The sequence below is a fragment of the Scyliorhinus canicula genome, chromosome 7, assembly GCF_902713615.1.
Source record: "Scyliorhinus canicula chromosome 7, sScyCan1.1, whole genome shotgun sequence".
Lineage (NCBI taxonomy): Eukaryota > Metazoa > Chordata > Chondrichthyes > Carcharhiniformes > Scyliorhinidae > Scyliorhinus > Scyliorhinus canicula.
Window position 1 is genome coordinate 210,396,647 of NC_052152.1, and position 24,725 is coordinate 210,421,371.

Here is a 24,725-nt window from a genome sequence, read left to right on the forward strand (position 1 = left end):
TTAAAGCAGACCAAGGCAGGCCAGCTGTACCAGCCTCCCCGAACAGGTGCCGGAATGTGGCGACTAGGGGCTTTTCACAGTAACTTTATTGAAGTCTTCTTATGACAATAAGCGATTTTCATTCATTTCATTTTTCATTTCATTAAATATACTTCAAAGAATTCTCCCTTCTGAACGAACCTCACCTCAATCATAAGACTGGGAAGATCCACGAGCAAGAATCGGGGTCTGATTTCAAAAAGGTTTCCCAAAACTATTGAGGGGTGTGGGAGATTGAAGACAGGACAACACTGAGAAATGCTAAAGCTGTGTGTAATTTCACTGAGGAAGATCTCGCACCCAGTCACAAACCAAATCCAACTCGGCGACTTGGCCAAGGAGAGAGATTTCTCTCCCGTCAATCTGCCGACTGGATGGCATTCCTGAATGTATCCCGTTCCCAAAACCAGCGAGTCGTTTCACACCGGTCTGTGTCTGACTCAACCAAACTGTCCCGGGGTGAGGGGGAACGACAGTTTGACGAAGCTCTCGAAGAATACAGCATTCTCAAAACTCAATGTCAACCGTAGCTTTTGGCAGATACAATTATAAGAACAATTAAAATTAGTAACAACATTCTTCAGATTTTGCTTGAATCGTTTGCTGCTTGGCATAACCTCAGTCTGGGTGGTTTTCTGAGAACAATATCCCAATCGAATGGTCAGGAAAATATACACTGGGAATTAGAAACATTTCAAAACAAGCAGAGTTTCTGCAAAGGAGAGGCTAGGATGGGGAATCTCGCTGGGGTGTGACTGGAATCTCGCTGGGATGTGACGGGAATCTCGCTGGGGCGTGACAGGGAATATCGCTGGGATGTGACGGGAATCTCGCTGGGGCGCGATGGGAATCTCGCTGGGGTGTGACGGGAATCTCGCTGGGGTGTGACGGGAATCTCGCTGGGATGTGACGGGAATCTCGCTGGGATGTGACGGGAATCTCGCTGGGGTGTGACGGGAATCTCGCTGGGATGTGACGGGAATATCGCTGGGGTGTGACGGGAATCTCGCTGCGGCACGACGGGAATCTCGCTGGGATGTGACGGGAATCTCGCTGGGGTGTGACGGGAATCTTGCTGGGGTGTGACGGGAATATCGCTGGGATGTGACGGGAATATCGCTGGGGTGTGACGGGAATCTCGCTGCGGCACGACGGGAATATCGCTGGGATGTGACAGGAATCTCGCTGGGGTGTGATGGGAATCTCGCTGGGGTGTGATGGGAATCTCGCTGGGGTGTGATGGGAATCTCGCTGGGATGTGATGGGAATCTCGCTGGGGTGTGTCGGGAATCTCGCTGGGATGTGATGGGAATCTCGCTGGGATGTGATGGGAATCTCGCTGGGGTGTGACGGGAATCTCGCTGGGATGTGACGGGAATCTCGCTGGGATGTGACAGGAATCTCGCTGGGAATCTCGCTGGGGTGTGACGGGAATCTCGCTGGGATGTGACGGGAATCTCGCTGGGATGTGACGGGAATATTGCTGGGATGTGACGGGAATCTCGCTGGGATGTGACGGGAATCTCGCTGGGATGTGACGGGAATCTCGCTGGGGTGTGATGGGAATCTCGCTGGGATGTGATGGGAATCTCGCTGGGGTGTGACCGGAATCTCGCTGGGATGTGATGGGAATCTCGCTGGGATGTGATGGGAATCTCGCTGGGGTGTGACGGGAATCTCGCTGGGATGTGACGGGAATCTCGCTGGGATGTGACAGGAATCTCGCTGGGAATCTCGCTGGGGTGTGACGGGAATCTCGCTGGGATGTGACGGGAATCTCGCTGGGATGTGACGGGAATATCGCTGGGATGTGACGGGAATCTCGCTGGGATGTGATGGGAATCTCGCTGGGGCACAATGGGAATCTCGCTGGGATGTGACGGGAATCTCGCTGGGGTGTGACGGGAATCTCGCTGGGGTGTGACGGGAATCTCGCTGGGATGTGACGGGAATCTCGCTGGGAATCTCGCTGGGGTGTGACGGGAATCTCGCTGGGATGTGACGGGAATCTCGCTGGGATGTGACGGGAATATCCCTGCGGCACAACGGGAATCTCGCTGGGGTGTGATGGGAATCTCGCTGGGATGTGATGGGAATCTCGCTGGGATGTGACGGGAATCTCGCTGGGGTGTGACGGGAATCTCGCTGGGATGTGACAGGAATCTCGCTGGGAATCTCGCTGGGGTGTGACGGGAATCTCGCTGGGATGTGACGGGAATCTCGCTGGGATGTGACGGGAATATCGCTGGGATGTGACGGGAATCTCGCTGGGATGTGACGGGAATCTCACTGGGATGTGACGGGAATCTCGCTGCGACACGACGGGAATCTCGCTGGGATGTGATGGGAATATCGCTGGGATGTGACGGGAATATCGCTGGGATGTGATGGGAATCTCGCTGGGGTGTGATGGGAATCTCGCTGGGGTGTGATGGGAATCTCGCTGGGGTGTGATGGGAATCTCGCTGGGATGTGATGGGAATCTCGCTGGGATGTGATGGGAATCTCGCTGGGGCACAATGGGAATCTCGCTGCGGTGTGACGGGAATCTCGCTGGGATGTGACAGGAATCTCGCTGGGGCATGATGGGAATCTCGCTGGGATGTGATGGGAATCTCGCTGGGATGTGACGGGAATCTCGCTGGGATGTGACGGGAATCTCGCTGGGATGTGACGGGAATATCGCTGGGATGTGACGGGAATCTCGCTGGGGATGTGATGGGAATCTCGCTGGGATGTGACAGGAATCTCGCTGGGGCATGATGGGAATCTCGCTGGGATGTGACGGGAATCTCGCTGGGATGTGACGGGAATATCGCTGGGGTGTGACGGGAATCTCGCTGGGGTGTGATGGGAATATCGCTGGGATGTGATGGGAATATCGCTGGGATGTGACGGGAATATCGCTGGGATGTGATGGGAATCTCGCTGGGGTGTGATGGGAATCTCGCTGGGATGTGATGGGAATCTCGCTGGGGCACAATGGGAATCTCGCTGGGATGTGACGGGAATCTCGCTGCGGTGTGATGGGAATCTCGCTGGGATGTGACGGGAATCTCGCTGGGATGTGAGGGGAATATCGCTGGGGTGTGACGGGAATCTCGCTGGGATGTGACGGGAATCTCGCTGGGATGTGATGGGAATCTCGCTGGGATGTGAGGGGAATATCGCTGGGATGTGAGGGGAATATCGCTGGGGTGTGACGGGAATCTCGCTGGGATGTGATGGGAATCTCGCTGGGGTGTGACGGGAATCTCGCTGGGGTGTGATGGGAATCTCGCTGGGATGTGAGGGGAATCTCGCTGGGGTGTGACGGGAATCTCGCTGGGGTGTGACGGGAATCTCGCTGGGGCATGATGGGAATCTCGCTGGGATGTGACAGGAATCTCGCTGGGATGTGATGGGAATCTCGCTGGAATGTGATGGGAATCTCGCTGGGATGTGACGGGAATCTCGCTGGGATGTGACGGGAATCTCGCTGGGATGTGATGGGAATCTCGCTGGGATGTGATGGGAATCTCGCTGGGATGTGATGGGAATGTCGCTGGGATGTGACGGGAATCTCGCTGGGATGTGACGGGAATCTCGCTGGGATGTGATGCAGAGACCAGATGGTGACATTTGAATTCAATAGAAAGCTGGAATTAAAGCCGTATCATTGCCGTAAATTCCCACCTGGTTCGCTGATTCCCTCTGTGAAGGAAATTGTCCGTCCTCACCTGATTTATAGAACAGTACAGCACAGAACAGGCCCTTCGGCCCTCGATGTTGTGCCGAGCAATGATGTGGTCTGTTTTTAATTCCAGATTTTTATGAATTGAATATGTGAATTGTCCTCTGTTAGTCTCTCAGTTCACAGGCAAGTAGGAGATGGGAATAAATAGCGGCAGAGTCAGCAACGCCCACATCACATGAATGAATTTTTAAAACATCAGCAAGGTCACACATTCATCACAAAGTGAGAATTGCTCGCTGAACACAGACACAGTCTGCAGCGTGTGGCCGAGAATATCCACTGCTCTGTGATTCCACACTGCCAGGTCTGAATGGCTCCATACTCGGCCAGAGCGAGTTTCTGATCCTAGTCCAGATCCCTATTGGAATGTCTGCAAAAGGATCTACTCTGTCGACCAGGTCTCCAGGTGGATGGAGGTAAAGTGTTAACGCACAGCAGTAATAAACTTCAACAAGCAGCTTGCGCTGGATTCTCCGTTTCTGCATCTCAGTGCTGACGCCAATGGAGGATCCGCGGTGATCCACCATGGAAAAATTGGCACCACACCCGCACCAATTCCACTACCGGTGAGGGGCTAGCACTGGCGCCGCATGGAATACTCGTGGAACTCGCAGAAAACGGTGGGAGAATCGCAGGGTCCGTGATGGGAACGCACGCGCGTACGCCTACACCCCCACACCCATCGCGCCTGAACAGATGGCGCCGGTTGTGCTGGACTGCGTACCCACCCACCCTGACTCCACAGCCTTGCCACCCCCACCATTCCCCCCAGCCCTGGCAGAAGCCCCTGGTCCAGCGGCACGGCTGTTGGCGAAGTATGGCAGTGCTGGACACTGTCCGTACACCCTCTCTCTCTCTCTCTCTCTCTCTCTGTGGCAGACGTGGATCGCGCCGTCAGGAACTCAGCCAATCACGGGTGGGCCCGACAATCATTTGCAAACATAGTAGCAACTGCACGCGGCGCGATGATACCGATTTGGAGGGGGCGGAGCACCGTGACCCGGCGTCAAATCGGCATGTGCCTCGGTTTGACCGTCAGGACGATTCTCCGCCCGGTCGGCGTTCCCGGTTTCAGCGTCTGGCCATGGAGAATTCTTCCGCCTAAATTTACACAGCGACGGGAAGGTCTGAAAATTGGAACGAATATAAAGACCATCAGAGAATGAGAAAAAGATTTCTCAGGATGGAAAAGCTAGACTTTGAGAGAAAGCGAGCCAGCAATATCTACAGAGATTTAAATAAGAAAAGAGTTATCAAAGTGAGCATTGGTCCGATAGAATGTGTGTTTGGGGTATTGATAATGGAAAGTAAATTATGGAGGATGAATTAAACAGATATTTTGGATCAGTCTTCACTATAGAGGACACAAGAAACATCCCAGAAACATCTGAACATCAGGAAATGGAAGCAAGGGAGGAACTCCGGAAAATGACAAAGACCAGGGAAGTAGTACTGAGTAAATTGTTGGGTCTGTGGGTGGACAAATCCCCCGGTCTGGATGGACATCATCCTAAGGTATTGAAAGAAGTGGCTGATGAGATGTTGATGTATTGGTTTTAATTTTCCAAAATTCCCTAGATTCAGGAAGATCCCAGGAGTTTGGAAAATAGCAAATGTAACTCCTTTAATCAAAAAGGGAGGAAGACAGAAAGCAGGAAACTACAGGCCAGTTAGCTTAACATCTGTCACAGGGAAAATGTTAGAAGCCATTATTAATGATGTTATAACATCTACTTGGAAACATTCAAGACAGTCGGGCAGAGTCAACATGGTTTAGTGAAAGGGAAATCACGTTTAACCAACATATTGGAGTTCTTTGAAGGAATCACGTTTGCTGTGGATAAAGGGGGAACCAGTGGATGTACAATCTACAAGATGCAAGTCAGGAGTGTAATGGAATACTCTGCACTTCCCTGGATCAGCTCCAACAACACTCAAAAAGCTCAAAATCATCCAGATCACCCAGGACAAAGCAGACCCGCTTCCTTGTGCTCCTTTCCACAAACATTCAAACCATCCCCATCGATGAATAGTGGCAGGCGTGTGTACCATCTACAAGATGCTCTGCAGTAACTCAGTAAGGTTCCTTACACAGCACCTTCCAAACCCACAACCACTACTGTCTAGAAGGATAAGAGCAGCAGATACCTGGGAACCCCACCACCTGGAGGTACCAGGGCAGCACGGTAGCACAATTGGATAGGACTGTGGCTTCACAGCGCCAGGGTCCCAGGTTCGAATCCCCACTGGGTCACTGTCTGTGCGGAGTCTGCACGTTCTCCCCGTGTCTGCGTGGGTTTCCTCCGGGTGCTCCGGTTTCCTCTCAAAGTCGTGCAGGTTAGGTGGATTTGCCGCGCTCTTAGTGTCCAAAAAGGTCAGTAGGGGTTATTGGGTTACGGGGATAGGATGGAAGTGAGGGCTTAAGTGGGTTGGTGCAGACTTCATGGGCCGAATGGCCTCCTTCTGCACTGTATGTTCTATGTTCTATGTACCCCTCCAAGTCACTCACCACCCTGACCCTTCCGTCCATGATATCTTTGTTAATCTCCACCTCTTGCTGGCTCTCTATCCAGCCCCACTACTCCACGCCCCCCCCCCCCCCACAACAATATAAATATGACCCTATTTCCAGATCTGACAGTCATAAGCTCATAAGACATAGGAGCAGAATTAGGCCATTTGGCCCATTGAGTCTGCTCCGCCATTCAATCATGGCTGATATTTTCTCATCCCCATTCTCCTGCCTTCTCCCCATAATCTCCTGATACCCTTATTAATCAAGAACCTATCTATCTCTGTCTTAAAGACACCCAATGAACTTGCCTCCACAGCCTTTTGCGGCAAAGAGTTCCACAGATTCACCACCCTCTGGCTGAAGAAATTCCTCCTCATCTCTGTTTTAAAGGATCATCACTTTAGTCTGAAATTGTGTCCTCTGCTTCTAGTTTTTCCGACAAGTGGAAACATCCTCTCCACGTCCACTCTATCCAGGCCTCGCAGTATCCTGTAAGTTTGAATAAGATCCCTCCTCATCCTTCTAAACTCCAACGAGTACAGACCCAGAGTCCTCAACCGTTCCTCATACGACAAGCTCTTCATTCCAGGGATCATTCTTGTGAACCTCCTCTGGATCCTTTCCAAGGCCAGCACATCCTTCCTTAGATACGGGGCCCAAACTGCCCACAATACTCCAAATGTGGTCTGACCAGAGGCTTATACAGCCTCAGGTACATCCCTGCTCTTCATTCTAGCCCTCTCGACATGAATGCTAACACTGCATTTGCCTTCCTAACTGCCGACTGAACCTGCACGTTAACCTTAAGAGAATCGTGAACAAGAACTCCCAAGTCATAGAATTTCAGAGACTTTACAGTGCAGAAGGCGGCCATTTGGCTCTTGGAGACAGCACCCTACCCAAGCCCACGCCTCCACCCACTCCCCGTAACCCAGAAACCCCATCTAACCATTTGGATACTAAGGGCAATTTATCATGGCCAATCCACCTAACCTGCATATGTTTGGACTGTGGGAGGAAGCCGGAGCACCCGGAGGAAACCCACGCACACACAGGGAGAATGTGCAGACTCCGCACAGACAGTGATCTAAGCCGGGAATCGAACCTGGGAAACTGGAGCTGTGAAGGAACTTTGCTAACCACTGTGCAACTGTGCTGCCCCTAAGCGAAATGAAAGCCTCTTTGTGCTTCTTATTTCCTGAGCATTTCCCCATTTAGAAAATAGTCTACGCCTAAATTCCTCCTTCCAAAGTGCATAACCTCACACTTTTCCACATTGTATTCCATCTGCCACTTCATTGCCCGCTCTCCTACCTTGTCCAAATCCTTCTGAAGCCCCCTTGCTTCCTCAATACTACCTGTCCCTCTACAGATCTTTGTATCATCTGCAAACTTAGCAACAGTGCCTTCAGTTCCTTCCTCCAGATCATTAATGTATATTGTGAAAAGTTGTGGTCCCAGCACAGACCCCTGAGGCACACCACTAGTCACCGGCTGCCATCCTGAAAAAGACCCCTTTATCCCCACTCTCTGCCTTCTGCCAGTCAGCCAATCCTCTATCCATGCCACGATCTTGCCCCGAACACCATGGGCTCTTAACTTATTTAACAGTCTCCTATGCGACACCTTGTCAAAGGACTTCTGGAAATCTAAATAAATCACGTCAGCTGGTTCTCCTTTGTCTAACTTCCTTGTTACCTCCTCAAAGAACACTAACAGATTTGTCAGACATGACCTCCCTTTGACAAAGCCGTGCTGATTCCAGGCTTGAAACGTTTGTTCCGTTATCTCTCCACACAGGCTGTCAGACCTGCTAAGAATGTCCAGTAATTTGCTTCTATATACAACTGACATTATACTTGATACATAACCCAGAGGCTGGGGAGATGATAGGGTATCAGAGGGTGTGATAGGGATAGGGTGTGATAGGGATAGGGTGTGATAGGGATAGGGTGTGATAGGGATAGGGTGTGATAGGGATAGGGTGTGACAGGGATAGGGTGTGACAGGGATAGGGTGTGACAGGGATAGGGTGTGACAGGGATAGGGTGTGACAGGGATAGGGTGTGACAGGGATAGGGTATGATAGGGATAGGGTATGATAGGGATAGGGTATGATAGGGATAGGGTATGATAGGGATAGGGTGTGATAGGGATAGGGTGTGATAGGGATAGGGTGTGATAGGGATAGGGTGTGATAGGGATAGGGTGTGATAGGGATAGGGTGTGATAGGGATAGGGTGTGATAGGGATAGGGTATGATAGGGATAGGGTATGATAGGGATAGGGTATGATAGGGTATTTTAGGGTATGATAGGGATAGGGTGTGTCACTCAGCTATTAAGCCAGAAGTTCAGGCTAATGATCTGAGGACGGGTTCATTCGGCCCATCAAGTTTTTACCGGCCCTTGGAAAGATCACGCTACCTAACCCACCCCTCCACCCTATCGCTGTAACCCAGTACCCGCACTTTTATACTCCTTCATCGGATGGGGTATCGAGTATAAAATGTTGAAGATAATGTTACAGATATATAGAACGTTGGTTTGGCCGCAGTTGGAACTGTGTCTAATTCTGTTCACTGCCCTACCAGAAGGACGTGGAGGCTTTGTAGAGAGACAGAAAAGGTTTACCAGGATGTTGCCTGGTATGGAGGGTATTAGCTATGAGGAGAGATTGAATAAATTGCTAAAGTTGAAGGTGAGGGGGGAAGGTTCAGTGGGGATGTGTTGGGGAGGTTTTATACACAGTGGGCGGTGGCCTGGAATGCAGTGCCGAGTGAGTTGGTTGAGGCAGATACGTTAGCGACCTTTAAGACTGATTGGATAGGCACATGAACAGACGGGGTATAGAAGGACACAGGCGATGGTCTAAATAGGACACGTGATCGGCGCAGGCTTGGGGGGCCGAAGGGCCTGTTCCTGTGCTATATCGTTCTTTGTACTTTGTGCACCCCCTTTAAAATGGTAACATTGAAATTGTATAGTCTCTCCTCTTCCTGGCAAAATGAATCACTTCACACTTCACTGTTAAATTCCATCTGCTACGTATCTGCCCATTTACAGGTCTGTCTGCCTCCTGAACTCGGTTGCTATCCTCCTCGCTATTTACTACATTTTGGGGTTTCATATCATCTTCAAACTTTGAAATGATATCCCTCTTTCCCAATTCTATGTCACTGATCCATACCAGAAACAGCAGCGGTGCTAACACCAGCTCCTGAGGGTCACTCCCTCAGTCTGATTCACCATTTCTCTCTGCTTCCTGCCACTCAGCCAGTTTAATATCCACACTGCCACTGTCCCTTTTGCTAACACGTTTATGATGTGATACTTTGATCAAACACCTTTTGAAAATCCATAAACACAACATGAACCTCAGTTTTCCCCCCTCCCCCCCCCCCTCCCATTCAAGCTTCTCTGTGACTTCATCAAAGAATTTGATCAGGTTTTCGTTAGAGAGAAGAAGGTTAAGAGGTGACTTAATAGAGGCATACAAAATGATCAGAGGGTTAGATAGGGTGGACAGCGAGAGCCTTCTCCCGCGGATGGAGGTGGCTAGCACGAGGGGACATAGCCTTAAATTGAGGGGTAATAGATATAGGACAGAGGTCAGAGGTAGGCTTTTTCACGCAAAGAGTGGTGAGGCCGTGGAATGCCCTACCTGCAACAGTAGTGACCTCGCCAACATTGAGGGCATTTAAAAGTTTATTGGATAAGCATATGGATGATAATGGCATAGTGTAGGTTAGATGGCCTTTAGATTTTTTCCATGTCGGTGCAACATCGAGGGCCGAAGGGCCTGTACTGCGCTGTATCGTTCTATGTTCTATGTTCTATGGTTGTGAGTTCAGTTTCATTTCCCATCGTGGCCAGTTCTGAAATTGAAGAAATCTTCCACCTGGAGAAAGGAGAAGCTTTGGAAAAGCCCAGCAGCTTCACTGATGTTCTTTGGGTGTGGAGGGAAACTGCCTCTCCCTCTGCTTTCACTCACAAACACACGCAAAACTAACTCTGTGACCTCCCAATGAGGCACCATTTTTAAGCTGTTATTTATTTGCCTCTTTGCTGCTGATCAGGGGCGGGATTCTCGCCTACCCAGCGTGACGGGGGGTCCAGGCGTAGGGGAGTGGTGCCAACCTCTCAGGGGTCGGGCCTCCCCAAAGGTGGGGAATTCTCCGCACCTTTGGGGGCCAGCCCCGCCCCGGAGCGGTTGGCACCAGAAGACTGGCGCAAAAAACCGGTGCCCCCGGCAGCGGGGCTGGGCGAAAGGCTTTCGCCGGTCAGCGCATGCGCGATGTGGGTTTCTCTTCCGCTTCCGCCATGGCGGAGGCCGTGGTGGCCGCGGGGGAAAATAGTGCAGCCAGGGCACTGGCCCGGAGTCTGAGCGGGGGGCCCCAATCGCGTGCCAGGCCACCTTGGGGGCACCTCCCCGGGGTCCGATCGCCCCCCGCCCCCCCCAGGCCCGCTCGCGCCGCTGATCCCGCCGTTCCAGAGGTGGTTCAAACCTCGGCGGCGGGAGAGGCTTCCCAGCGGCGGGACTTCAGCCCATCCGGGCCGGAGAATCACCGCAGGGGCCTCTCCGATCGGAATGGTGAGATTCCTGCCGCCGCCACTTCCCGGGCGGCCGAGAATCTCTGCCACGGCGGGGGCGGGATTTTAGGCGGCCCCAGGTGATTCTCCGACCCTGCTGGGGGTCGGAGAATTTCACCCCAGGACCGGACATCTTGGCTGTTGGCTGTGATTGTGATTGGCTAGAGAAAGGGTTCAGAGGTATTGATGTCTGAAAAGTAACTTGTTTATTGGAAGAACACACCTCTGCAGACATGTACAAGAACACGCCTCTTTACAATCATGTACACGAACACGCCTCTTTACAGACATGTACAAGAACACGCCTCTTTACAGACATGTACAAGAACACGCCTCTTTACAATCATGTACAAGAACATGCCTCTTTACAGACATGTACAAGAACACACCTCTTTATAATCATGTACAAGAACACGCCTCTTTACAGACATGTACAAGATCACGCCTCTTCACAATCATGTACAAGAACACGCCTCTTTACAATCATGTACAAGAACACGCCTCTTTACAGACACGCCTCTTTACAGACATGTACAAGAACACGCCTCTTTACAGACATAATATCCCAACAATTCAGGAAAGTCAGGGGGCAGAGTTGAATATGGTTGCCATCACAAAGGAGAAAGTGCTAGAGAAACTAAAAGGTCTGAAAATTGATAAATCTCCGGGCCCAGATGGGCTACATCCTAGAGTTCTAAAGGAGATAGCTGAAGAAATAGTGGAGGCGTTAGTTATGATCTTTCAAAAGTCACTGGAATCAGGGAAAGTCCCAGAGGATTGGAAAATCGCTGTTGTAACCCCCCCTGTTCAAGAAGGGAACAAGAAAAAAGATGGAAAATTATAGGCCAATTAGCCTAACCTCGGTTGTTGGCAAAATTCTAGAATCCATCATTAAGGATGAGATTTCTAAATTCTTGGAAGTGCAGGGTCGGATTAGGACAAGTCAGCATGGATTTAGTAAGGGGAGGTCGTGCCTGACAAACCTGTTAGAGTTCTTTGAAGAGATAACAAATAGGTTAGACCAAGGAGAGCCAATGGATGTTATCTATCTTGACTTCCAAAAGGCCTTTGACAAGGTGCCTCACGGGAGACTGCTGAGTAAAATAAGGGCCCATGGTATTCGAGGCAAGGTACTAACATGGATTGACGATTGGCTGTCAGACAGAAGGCAGAGAGTTGGGATAAAAGGTTCTTTTTCGGAATGGCAACCGGTGACAAGTGGTGTCCCGCAGGGTTCAGTGTTGGGGCCACAGCTGTTCTCTTTATATATTAACGATCTAGATGACGGGACTGGGGGCATTCTGGCCAAGTTTGCCGATGATACAAAGATAGGTGGAGGGGCAGGTAGTATTGAGGAGGTGGGGAGGCTGCAGAAAGATTTAGACAGTTTAGGAGAATGGTCCAAGAAGTGGCTGATGAAATTCAATGTGGGCAAGTGCGAGGTCTTGCACTTTGGAAAAAAGTATAGAGGCATGGACTATTTTCTAAACGGTGACAAAATTCATAATGCTAAAGTGCAAAGGGACTTGGGAGTCCTAGTCCAGGATTCTCTAAAGGTAAACTTGCAGGTTGAGTCCGTAATTAAGAAAGCAAATGTAATGTTGTCATTTATCTCAAGAGGCTTGGAATATAAAAGCAGGGATGTACTTCTGAGGCTTTATAAAGCACTAGTTAGGCCCCATTTAGAATACTGTGAGCAATTTTGGGCCCCACACCTCAGGAAGGACATACTGGCACTGGAGCGGGTCCAGCGGAGATTCGCACGGATGATCCCAGGAATGGTAGGCCTAACATACGATGAACGTCTGAGGATCGTGGGATTATATTCATTGGAGTTTAGGAGGTTGAGGGGAGATCTAATAGAAACTTACAAGATAATGAATGGCTTGGATAGGATGGACGTAGGGAAGTTGTTTCCATTAGCAGGGGAGACTAGGACGCGGGGGCACAGCCTTAGAATAAAAGGGAGTCACTTTAGAACAGAGATGAGGAGAAATTTCTTCAGCCAGAGAGTGGTAGATCTGTGGAATTCATTGCCACAGAGGGCGGTGGAGGCCGGGACATTGAGTGTCTTTAAGACAGAAATTGATAAATTCTTGATTTCTCGAGGCATTAAGGGCTATGGGGAGAGAGCGGGTAAATGGAGTTGAAATCAACCATGATTGAATGGTGGAGTGGACTCGATGGGCCGAATGGCCTTACTTCCGCTCCTATGTCTTATGGTCTTATGGTCTTATGTACAAGAACACGCCTCTTTACAATCATGTACAAGAACACGCAGAGGGCAGCAGAGCAAAGCTACTGATCAGCTGTTCTGGGATAATTTGCATACGTGCAGTGCGGTCAGCCTAAGTTGAAGGTGAACCGGCGAAGGAGACCCAAGGAGTTTGAGTGAAAGCAAGCATCCAGCAGAGGGCAGCAGAGCAAAGCTACTGATCAGCTGTTCTGGGGGAATTTGCATATGTGCAGTGCGGTCAGCCTAAGTTGAAGGTGGTTTGTGGAAGGGCTGTTGGCAAGTGACAGTTAAACCCGAAACACTTCATGAGTGTTTCCCACCCTACCTCCTCCTCTAACCAACCCCCCCACCCCACGGTGGTTGGGAAGCGGGAGCAGGGGCCTGTCGTGAAGGTGAGTGAGTGCCTTTAAATTTGCTTAACTTTCAGCGGGAGCAGGGTTTGAGGTAATATCAGGTAAGCTCTTCCTTTCTTTTTCTTTTTCTTGTTTTTTTAAAAAAATCTAGAGGTGATGTCAGGGAAGGCAGTACAATGCTCCTCCTGCAGAATGTTTGAGGTGAGGGACGCCGTCAGTGTCCCTGCTGATTTCATCTGTGGGAAGTGCACCAAACTCCAGCTCCTCAAAAACCGTGTTAGGGACCTGGAGCTTGAGCTGGATGAACTTCGGATCATTCGGGAGGCAGAGGGGGTCATAGATAGGAGCTTCAGGGAAGTAGTTACACCAAAGACTGGAGATAGATGGGTAACTGTAAGAGGGACTGGGAAGAAGCAGTCAGTGCAGGGACCCCCTGCGGTCGTTCCCCTGAGTAACAAGTATACCATTTTGGATACTTGTGGGGGGGACGACTTACCAGGGGTAAGCCATGGTGTACGGGCCTCTGGCACGGAGTCTGTCCCTGTTGCTCAGAAGGAAAGGGGGCAAAGGAGTAGAACATTAGTAATTGGGGACTCAATAGTCAGGGGCACAGATAGGAGATTTTGTGGGAGCGAGAGAGACTCACGTTTGGTATGTTGCCTCCCAGGTGCAAGGGTAAGTGATGTCTCGGATCGTGTTTTCCGGGTCCTTAAGGGGGAGGGGGAGCAGCCCCAAGTCGTAGTCCACATTGGCACTAACGACATAGGTAGGAAAGGGGACAAGGATGTCAGGCAGGCCTTTAGGGAGCTAGGATGGAAGCTCAGAGCGAGAACAAACAGAGTTGTTATCTCTGGGTTGTTGCCCGTGCCACGTGATAGTGAGATGAGGAATAGGGAGAGAGAGCAATTAAACACGTGGCTACAGGGATGGTGCAGGCGGGAGGGATTCAGATTTCTGGATAACTGGGGCTCTTTCTGGGGAAGGTGGGACCTCTATAGACAGGATGGTCTACATCTGAACCTGAGGGGCTCCAATATCCTGGGGGGGAGATTTGTTAGTGCTCTTTGAGGGGGTTTAAACTAATTCAGCAGGGGCATGGGAACCTGGATTGTAGTTTTGGGGTACGGGAGATTGAGAGTATAGAGGTCAGGAACACAGATTTGACTTCGCAGGAGGGTGCCAGTGTTCAGGTAGGTGGTTTGAAGTGTGTCTACTTCAATGCCAGGAGTATACGAAATAAGGTAGGGGAACTGGCAGCATGGGTGGGTACCTGGGACTTCGACGTTGTGGCCATTTCAGAGACATGGATAGAGCAGGGACAGGAATGGTTGTTGCAGGTTCCGGGGTTTAGGTGTTTTAGTAAGCTCAGAGAAGGGGGCAAAAGAGGGGGAGGTGTGGCGCTGCTAGTCAAGGACAGTATTACGGTGGCGGAAAGGATGCTAGATGGGGACTCTTCTTCTGAGGTAGTATGGGCTGAGGTTAGAAACAGGAAAGGAGAGGTCACCCTGTTGGGAGTTTTCTATAGGCCACCTAATAGTTCTAGGGATGTAGAGGAAAGGATGGCGAAGATGATTCTGGAAAAGAGCGAAAGTAACAGGGTAGTTGTTATGGGAGACTTTAACTTTCCAAATATTGACTGGAAAAGATATAGTTCGAGTACATTAGATGGGTCGTTCTTTGTACAATGTGTGCAGGAGGGTTTCCTGACACAATATGTTGACAGGCCAACAAGAGGCGAGGCCACATTGGATTTGGTTTTGGGTAATGAACCAGGCCAGGTGTTAGATCTGGAGGTAGGTGAGCACTTTGGAAACAGTGACCACAATTCGGTGACCTTTACGTTAGTGATGGAAAGGGATAAGTATACCCCGCAGGGCAAGAGTTATAGCTGGGGGAAGGGCAATTATGATGCCATTAGACATGACTTAGGATGTGTTGGTTGGAGAAGTAGGCTGCAAGGGTTGGGCACACTGGATATGTGGAGCTTGTTCAAGGAACAGCTATTGCATGTTCTTGATAAGTACGTACCAGTCAGGCAGGGAGGAAGGGGTCGAGCGAGGGAACCGTGGTTTACCAAAGAAGTGGAATCTCTTGTTAAGAGGAAGAAGGAGGCCTATGTGAAGATGAGGCATGAAGTTTCAGTTGGGGCGCTTGATAGTTACAAGGAAGCGAGGAAGGATCTAAAGAGAGAGCTGAGACGAGCAAGGAGGGGACATGAGAAGTCTTTGGCAGGTAGGATCAAGGAAAACCCAAAAGCTTTCTATAGGTATGTCAGGAATAAAAGAATGACTAGGGTAAGAGTAGGGCCAGTCAAGGACAGTGGTGGGAAGTTGTGTGTGGAGGCTGAGGAGATAAGCGAGATACTAAATGAATACTTTTCGTCAGTATTCACTCAGGAAAAAGATAATATTGTGGAGGAGAATGCTGAGACCCAGGCTATTAGAATAGATGGCATTGAGGTGCGTAGGGAAGAAGTGTTGGCAATTCTGGACAAGGTGAAAATAGATAAGTCCCCGGGGCCGGATGGGATTTATCCTAGGATTCTCTGGGAAGCCAGGGAAGAGATTGCTGAGCCTTTGGCTTTGATTTTTAGGTCATCATTGGCTACAGGAATAGTGCCAGAGGACTGGAGGATAGCAAATGTGGTCCCTTTGTTCAAGAAGGGGAGTAGAGATAACCCCGGTAACTATAGGCCGGTGAGCCTAACGTCTGTGGTGGGTAAGGTCTTGGAGAGGATTATAAAAGATACGATTTATAATCATCTAGATAGGAATAATATGATTAGGGATAGTCAGCATGGTTTTGTGAAGGGTAGGTCATGCCTCACAAACCTTATCGAGTTCTTTGAGAAGGTGACTGAACAGGTAGATGAGGGAATAGCAGTTGATGTGGTGTATATGGATTTCAGTAAAGCGTTTGATAAGGTTCCCCACGGTCGGCTATTGCAGAAAATACGGAGGCTGGGGATTGAGGGTGATTTAGAGATGTGGATCAGAAATTGGCTAGTTGAAAGAAGACAGAGAGTGGTAGTTGATGGGAAATGTTCAGAATGGAGTTCAGTTACGAGTGGCGTACCACAAGGATCTGTTCTGGGGCCGTTGCTGTTTGTCATTTTTATAAATGACCTAGAGGAGGGCGCAGAAGGATGGGTGAGTAAATTTGCAGACGACACTAAAGTCGGTGGAGTTGTAGACAGTGCGGAAGGATGTTGCAGGTTGCAGAGGGACATAGATAAGCTGCAGAGCTGGGCTGAGAGGTGGCAAATGGAGTTTAATGTGGAGAAGTGTGAGGTGATTCACTTTGGAAAGAATAACAGGAATGCGGAATATTTGGCTAATGGTAAAATTCTTGGTAGTGTGGATGAGCAGAGGGATCTCGGTGTCCAAGTACATAGATCCCTGAAAGTTGCCACCCAGGTTGATAGGGTTGTGAAGAAGGCCTATGGTGTGTTGGCCTTTATTGGTAGAGGGATTGAGTTCCGGAGCCATGAGGTCATGTTGCAGTTGTACAAAACTCTAGTACGGCCGCATTTGGAGTATTGCGTACAGTTCTGGTCGCCTCATTATAGGAAGGACGTGGAAGCTTTGGAACGGGTGCAGAGGAGATTTACCAGGATGTTGCCTGGTATGGAGGGAAAATCTTATGAGGAAAGGCTGATGGACTTGAGGTTGTTTTCGTTAGAGAGAAGAAGGTTAAGAGGTGACTTAATAGAGGCATACAAAATGATCAGAGGGTTAGATAGGGTGGACAGCGAGAGCCTTCTCCCGCGGATGGGGGTGGCTAGCACGAGGGGACATAGCCTTAAATTGAGGGGTAATAGATATAGGACAGAGGTCAGAGGTGGGTTTTTTACGCAAAGAGTGGTGAGGCCGTGGAATGCCCTACCTGCAACAGTAGTGAACTCGCCAACATTGAGGGCATTTAAAAGTTTATTGGATAAGCATATGGATGATAAGGGCATAGTGTAGGTTAGAGGGACTTTAGTTTTTTTTTCCATGTCGGTGCAACATCGAGGGCCGAAGGGCCTGTACTGCGCTGTATCGTTCTATGTTCTATGTTCTATGTTCTTTACAGACATGTACAAGAACACGCCTCTTTACAGACACGCCTCTTTACAGACATGTACAAGACTACAGCACAGCCGAAGCCATGAGACTCTTACTTTATTAACTTAAACATCAGGAACTTGGGAACAGGAGGAGGCCATTCAGCCCATCGAGCCTGTCCTGCCATTCAATACCATCATGCCTGATCATCCCCATATCATCCCCTTTATCTGATTGGTATTTAGAAATCTGTCAATCTCTATTTTAAACACACTCAGTGACTGAGCTTCCACAGCCTCTGGGTCATGAATTCCACAGATTCACCACCCTCTGCGTAAAGACATTCCTCCTCATCTCGGTCCTCGGCGGTACCCCCCTTATTTTGAAATTTAGCCTCTGGTTCCAGACGCCCAATCGGGGAAACATCTTACCCCCATCTACTCTGTCTATTCCTTTCAATATTTTGTCAGTTTCAGTGAGATCACCTCAAATTCTTCAAAACTCTCGAGAATACAGGCCCAGTCCCTCCAGTCCTGGGAGGGATTTCAGCCCCCGGAACAAGTCTGCTGATCCTTCACTGAACTCCCCCAATGACAATAATATCCTTTCGGAGGTAAGGGGGACTAAAACTGCTGACCGAGTGGGCGGGATCCGCCAGCCAGAGAATCCCGCCCGAGGTTAATGGACTTCTCCATTGCCCGCAGCTCGCTCGTGGGGTTCTTGCGGCGGGCAGGGAGGGAGAATCCAGCCCAGTGCTCCAGGTACGGCCTAACCAAGTCTCTGTACAGTTGATGCAAGGCCTCACTATTCCACAATGAGGAGAAACTCTGACAGGAATGTTGGTAACCAGAAGGACATGGATTTAATGTCATTGGCAAAAGAATCAGAGGCAACATGAATATTTGTGGCACAGTGAGTTATGATGTGAAAGAGCAGAGGATGCAGATTCTACGGGGAAAGAACAGGGGGTGTGGAACAAATGGGTTTGTTCTCTCAAAGAAGACGTACAGACAGAATGGGCTGAATGGCCTCCTGTGCTGATCATACTATCACCTAGACTACTTAATCCAAGGTGCTAGTTGAATACATGTAGGTAAGAGGTAAAATTATTGAAAGTGTATTGACTGTAGGAATCCAGTCATTGTTTCACACAATGAATTAGCCATTGTGTTCCAATACATTCAGCACTAAGGATGTTCTCGGTCTAATCAACTAATCAGTTACAACAGTCTCCGGGTTGAACTGTGCAACATGGAACGCGTGTGAAAGGTATCCAGAAATTTCCCAGAGACTGCAAACGCAGACGCTGAGCTAGTTTTGATATGCACCAGTCAATCTTAAGTAATGTCCAATGTTTGATTAACAAATCATCCTCTAAGTAACAGACATTCATTTGAACAAACCAGGAGGACTCGCTGAGTATTAGAAGCCAAGAAGAGTAAATGCGGGGTTAAACCAGAGACAAGAATTCCTTTAAAAGTAGGGCCTCGTGGTCGAGGTGTTTGTTCCTGAACTCTGGAATCATCTATTTGTTTGTTTGTGTTAAAGGAATTTCTTTAAGGTTTTTGATTTTCGCCATGTGTTAGACCTGTTTATGTATTGTTTGATATTTTGTTTCTAACTTTTGATTCAGTACTTATTTACGTGTATTCAGTGAATAATTAGCAAAAAGTCATATTTTTGACACCTCCAATCAACCGGACTATCGACTCTTATTAAAAAGGTAAAATAAGAGCCCCAACATTATTACTCATTGTTTTTGCAGCTCTGGAAGAGCCTGTCGAGCTCCCCCTCAGGCACATCTCCAGGTAACAGCCGATAATCCACCCAGAATTCTACCTTTTTGTTAACGGAAATAACACTAACCCAAGAATATCCTTACTTCCTAATGTTGAGACAGAATTCTTCTTCACTGCCATCACCTTATCTCCAATGTTCTCAATTTACCACTTCTGAAAGTATTCTAACCAGAATAACAAGTTCACACAATCTTTGCAACAACTTTTCAAATAAAAAATCCATTAACATTTACAGTATGGAAGAATCATAGAATCCCTGCAGTGCAAAAGGAGGCCATTCAGCCCATTGAATCTGCACCGACCCCCTGAAAGGACACTCTACCTAGGCCCACATCCCCACTCTATCCCCATAACCCCACCTAACCTTTGGACGCTAAGGGGCAATTTTAGCATGGCCAATCCACCTAACCTGCACTTCTTTGGACAGTGGGAGGAAACCGGAGCACCCGGAGGAAACCCACGCAGACACGGGGAGAACGTGCAGACTCCACACAGACAGTCTCCCGAGGCCGGAATTGAACCCGGGTCCCCGGTGCAGTGAGGCAGCAGTGCTAACCACTGTGCCACCAGGATCCATTCAGCCTATTGATGAAGAATAGAAAAGTCTACATGGCAGGTAAATATCATTAGGATTACCGCCTGGAGGGTAGATGCCAGAATTGGGCCGAATGACCGGTTCCCATGTTCTGACCTTTACGAGGCAGCTTTCTGTATTGAGGGGCAGTGAAATGACCCAACCCCAATGGACGGCTGGCACAATGGCTCATTCTGACTGAACATGATACAGTTGTGTAACGTTCCAGAGCTGGACAGGTAGGAAATCTGTCAGACTTACTCGACCGTGGTCTCGTCCAGCACTCCAGTGACTGGGATCCTGTAGAAACGTTGCATTGCTGCAATAGCAGCTTGCATAGACTGAGCAGAACGCAAGGCGGACGTGCGGAGATCATTCGGCAGAAAGTACCCGTAAGTCTTCAACCAATTCTGCAACGAAAGAAAAACATTATCTAAAGATTAACCCATGTCTGAAGATGCTACTGAACAATTGCTTGGAAACGCAGAACTTGATATTGCTTAAAAGAGAGACGTGCTTTCAAAGTTTTTCATCTTGCACTCACCAGGGAAGATACAAGACTGCCAAATTTCAAAGGGAGTAACAATTTATATTGTGTGAGGAAAGGGTGCTGATATATTCGCAATGCAGGGTCCTTGGCAGACACAAGCAAGCGAGACGTTAGCTCCGTGTGCATTTGCCACGTCAATGCCTCAAACAATCAGAGCTGACTTGCTAACCAATCAGCACTCTCTTTCTCATGCAGTATAAATTGTTCCCTTTGAAATTTGGTATTCTTCTGTCTGTTCTGACGACTATAAGACAAAAAGCTTTTGCAGCAGGTGTTTCTAGTAAATCAGTGATGTGATTGGAGCTCAGAACAATTCCTGCAGCTGTACTGCATCTGGTCAAAGGGACAGAGTTGGTAGCTCTGAGTGTTCACATTGTCTGTCCCGTCTAGGTCAATATCCTGGGCTATTTGTCAGACCTGGCAGAGAGGTTAAAACAGATTTCAGTTCAGTTCAACAGGAATGCTTTGTGAAACCTGCAGGACTGAGGGAACGGAAAGGCCATTGTTCATGTCTCCAGGATATGGGACATGGTGTTTGGCTGCTGTTTATAGTTAATAAAGTAATTGCTGGTTAGTGTGCGTAAATGTACAGATCAAAAGTAGAACTGGTGTTTTGAGTAAACTGCTATTTGTTGTAGTGAGGCTGGAGTTGCTGTGAGGCTGGAGTTGCTGTGAGGCTGGAGTTGCTGTGAGGCTGGAGTTGCTGTGAGGCTGGAGTTGCTGTAAGGAGTTGCTGTGAGGCTGGAGTTGCTGTGAGGCTGGAGTTGCCGTGAGGCTGGAGTTGCCGTGAGGCTGGAGTTGCCGTGAGGCTGGAGTTGCTGTGAGGCTGGAGTTGCTGTGAGGCTGGAGTTGCTGTAAGGAGTTGCTGTGAGGCTGGAGTTGCTGTAAGGAGTTGCTGTGAGGCTGGAGTTGCTGTAAGGAGTTGCTGTGAGGCTGGAGTTGCTGTGAGGCTGGAGTTGCTGTAAGGAGTTGCTGTGAGGCTGGAGTGGCTGTGAGGCTGGAGTTGCTGTGAGGCTGGAGTTGCTGTGAGGCTGGAGTTGCTGTGAGGCTGGAGTTGCTGTGAGGCTGGAGTTGCCGTGAGGCTGGAGTTGCCGTGAGGCTGGAGTGGCTGTGAGGCTGGAGTGGCTGTGAGGCTGGAGTGGCTGTGAGGCTGGAGTGGCTGTGAGGCTGGAGTGGCTGTGAGGCTGGAGTGGCTGTGAGGCTGGAGTTGCTGTAAGGAGTTGCTGTGAGGCTGGAGTTGCTGTGAGGCTGGAGTGGCTGTGAGGCTGGAGTGGCTGTGAGGCTGGAGTGGCTGTGAGGCTGGAGTTGCTGTGAGGCTGGAGTTGCTGTAAGGAGTTGCCGTGAGGCTGGAGTTGCTGTGAGGCTGGAGTTGCTGTGAGGCTGGAGTGGCTGTGAGGCTGGAGTTGCTGTGAGGCTGGAGTGGCTGTGAGGCTGGAGTTGCCGTGAGGCTGGAGTTGCCGTGAGGCTGGAGTTGCCGTGAGGCTGGAGTTGCCGTGAGGCTGGAGTTGCCGTGAGGCTGGAGTTGCCGTGAGGCTGGAGTGGCCGTGAGGCTGGAGTGGCCGTGAGGCTGGAGTTGCCGTGAGGCTGGAGTTGCCGTGAGGCTGGAGTTGCCGTGAGGCTGGAGTTGCTGTGAGGCTGGAGTTGCCGTGAGGCTGGAGTGGCTGTGAGGCTGGAGTGGCTGTGAGGCTGGAGTTGCCGTGAGGCTGGAGTTGCCGTGAGGCTGGAGTTGCCGTGAGGCTGGAGTTGCCGTGAGGCTGGAGTTGCCGTGAGGCTGGAGTTGCCGTGAGGCTGGAGTTGCCGTGAGGCTGGAGTGGCTGTGAGGAGTTGCCGTGAGGCTGGAGTTGCCGTGAGGCTGGAGTGGCCGTGAGGCTGGAGTGGCTGTGAGGAGTTGCCGTGAGGCTGGAGTTGCCGTGAGGCTGGAGTGGCTGTGAGGCTGGAGTTGCTGTGAGGCTGGAGTTGCTGTGAGGCTGGAGTGGCTGTGAGGCTGGAGTTGCTGTGAGGCTGGAGTTGCTGTGAGGCTGGAGTGGCCGTGAGGCTGGAGTTGCCGTGAGGCTGGAGTGGCTGTGAGGCTGGAGTTGCTGTAAGGAGTTGCTGTGAGGCTGGAGTTGCCGTGAGGCTGGAGTTGCTGTAAGGAGTTGCTGTGAGGCTGGAGTTGCCGTGAGGCTGGAGTTGCCGTGAGGCTGGAGTTGCCGTGAGGCTGGAGTGGCTGTGAGGCTGGAGTGGCTGTGAGGCTGGAGTGGCTGTGAGGCTGGAGTGGCTGTGAGGCTGGAGTGGCTGTGAGGCTGGAGTGGCTGTGAGGCTGGAGTTGCCGTGAGGCTGGAGTGGCTGTGAGGCTGGAGTGGCTGTGAGGCTGGAGTTGCTGTGAGGCTGGAGTGGCTGTGAGGCTGGAGTTACTGTGAGGCTGGAGTTACTGTGAGGCTGGAGTTGCTGTAAGGAGTTGCTGTGAGGCTGGAGTGGCTGTGAGGCTGGAGTGGCTGTGAGGCTGGAGTGGCTGTGAGGCTGGAGTGGCTGTGAGGCTGGAGTGGCTGTGAGGCTGGAGTTGCTGTGAGGCTGGAGTGGCTGTGAGGCTGGAGTTGCTGTGAGGCTGGAGTTGCTGTAAGGAGTTGCTGTGAGGCTGGAGTTGCTGTAAGGAGTTGCCGTGAGGCTGGAGTTGCCGTGAGGCTGGAGTTGCTGTAAGGAGTTGCTGTGAGGCTGGAGTTGCTGTAAGGAGTTGCCGTGAGGCTGGAGTTGCCGTGAGGCTGGAGTTGCCGTGAGGCTGGAGTTGCCGTGAGGCTGGAGTTGCCGTGAGGCTGGAGTTGCTGTAAGGAGTTGCCGTGAGGCTGGAGTTGCCGTGAGGCTGGAGTTGCTGTAAGGAGTTGCTGTGAGGCTGGAGTTGCTGTGAGGCTGGAGTTGCTGTAAGGCTGGAGTTGCCGTGAGGCTGGAGTTGCTGTAAGGCTGGAGTTGTGAAGCTGACATTTGTGCTCTTAATGAATCATAAACTCAAATGATATCAGACAATACAATTCAATATGAAAACATGATTGAGTTCTCAGGTTAGATTGTGTAACATCAGCTTGTTAAACACGAAGATACGAGTCTGCATTTGTTACAACTGGTTCCCCCTTTAAAGTTACACAAGGAACTAGAGGAAAGCAGCCAATCTGCTCCAGTGACACACATACACACACACTCATGCCGACTCTCACACATACACAAATGTACAGCACAATGGGTTAGCACAATTGCTTCACAGTTCCACGGTCCCAGGCACTCCCTCAGTACTGACCCACTGACAGTGCAGCACTCCCTCAGTACTGACCCTCTGACAGTGCGGCACTCCCTCAGTACTGACCCTCTGACAGTGCAGCACTCCCTCAGTACTGACCCTCTGACAGTGCGGCGCTCCCTCAGTACTGACCCTCTGACAGTGCAGCACTCCCTCAGTACTGACCCTCTGACAGTGCAGCACTCCCTCAGTACTGACCCTCTGACAGTGCGGCACTCCCTCAGTACTGACCCTCTGACAGTGCAGCACTCCCTCAGTACTGACCCTCTGACAGTGCGGCACTCCCTCAGTACTGACCCTCTGACAGTGCAGCACTCCCTCAGTACTGACCCTCTGACAGTGCGGCACTCCCTCAGTACTGACCCTCTGACAGTGCAGCACTCCCTCAGTACTGACCCTCTGACAGTGCGGCGCTCCCTCAGTACTGACCCTCTGACAGTGCAGCACTCCCTCAGTACTGACCCTCTGACAGTGCAGCACTCCCTCAGTACTGACCCTCTGACAGTGCAGCACTCCCTCAGTACTGACCCTCTGACAATGCAGTGCTCCCTCAGTACTGACCCTCTGACAGTGCGGCACTCCCTCAGTACTGACCCTCTGACAGTGCGGCACTCCCTCAGTACTGACCCTCTGACAGTGCGGCACACCCTCAGTACTGACCCTCTGACAGTGCAGCACTCCCTCAGTACTGACCCTCTGACAGTGCAGCACTCCCTCAGTACTGACCCTCTGACAATGCAGCACTCCCTCGGTTGGCAGAGGCAAATGGTGCCATAATTATCATAATAATCATCCTGACTTAACTTTGTCCTGTGTGACTCCGCCTTGTTTCTCTGACATGTCTCCTCACATCAGGGAGAATTCAGGCAGGAATTTGAAGGTGGAACAAACCTGCGATCAGGAGTCAATCTTCACCGCTGCCCCGGTTAGAATTCCCATTCCTGACCAAGCATTCAGGAATTCTCAGTGGACCAGTCCTTTGTTGCTCACAGAATCATGGCACTGGTTGGAGTCAGTGAC

At 50.3% G+C, this 24,725-nt stretch overlaps 1 protein-coding gene across 1 annotated transcript in view; it reads right to left on the reverse strand.

The window, feature by feature from the left end:
• The window catches only part of LOC119969175 (matrix metalloproteinase-24-like), a 94,273-nt gene that overhangs the window by 23,744 nt on the left and 45,804 nt on the right, over positions 1–24,725 (reverse strand). The window contains exon 2 of the mRNA XM_038802411.1: positions 20,152–20,300. Coding sequence (XP_038658339.1) covers positions 20,152–20,300 — 149 coding nt within the window. The remainder of the gene's footprint in view (positions 1–20,151; positions 20,301–24,725) is intronic.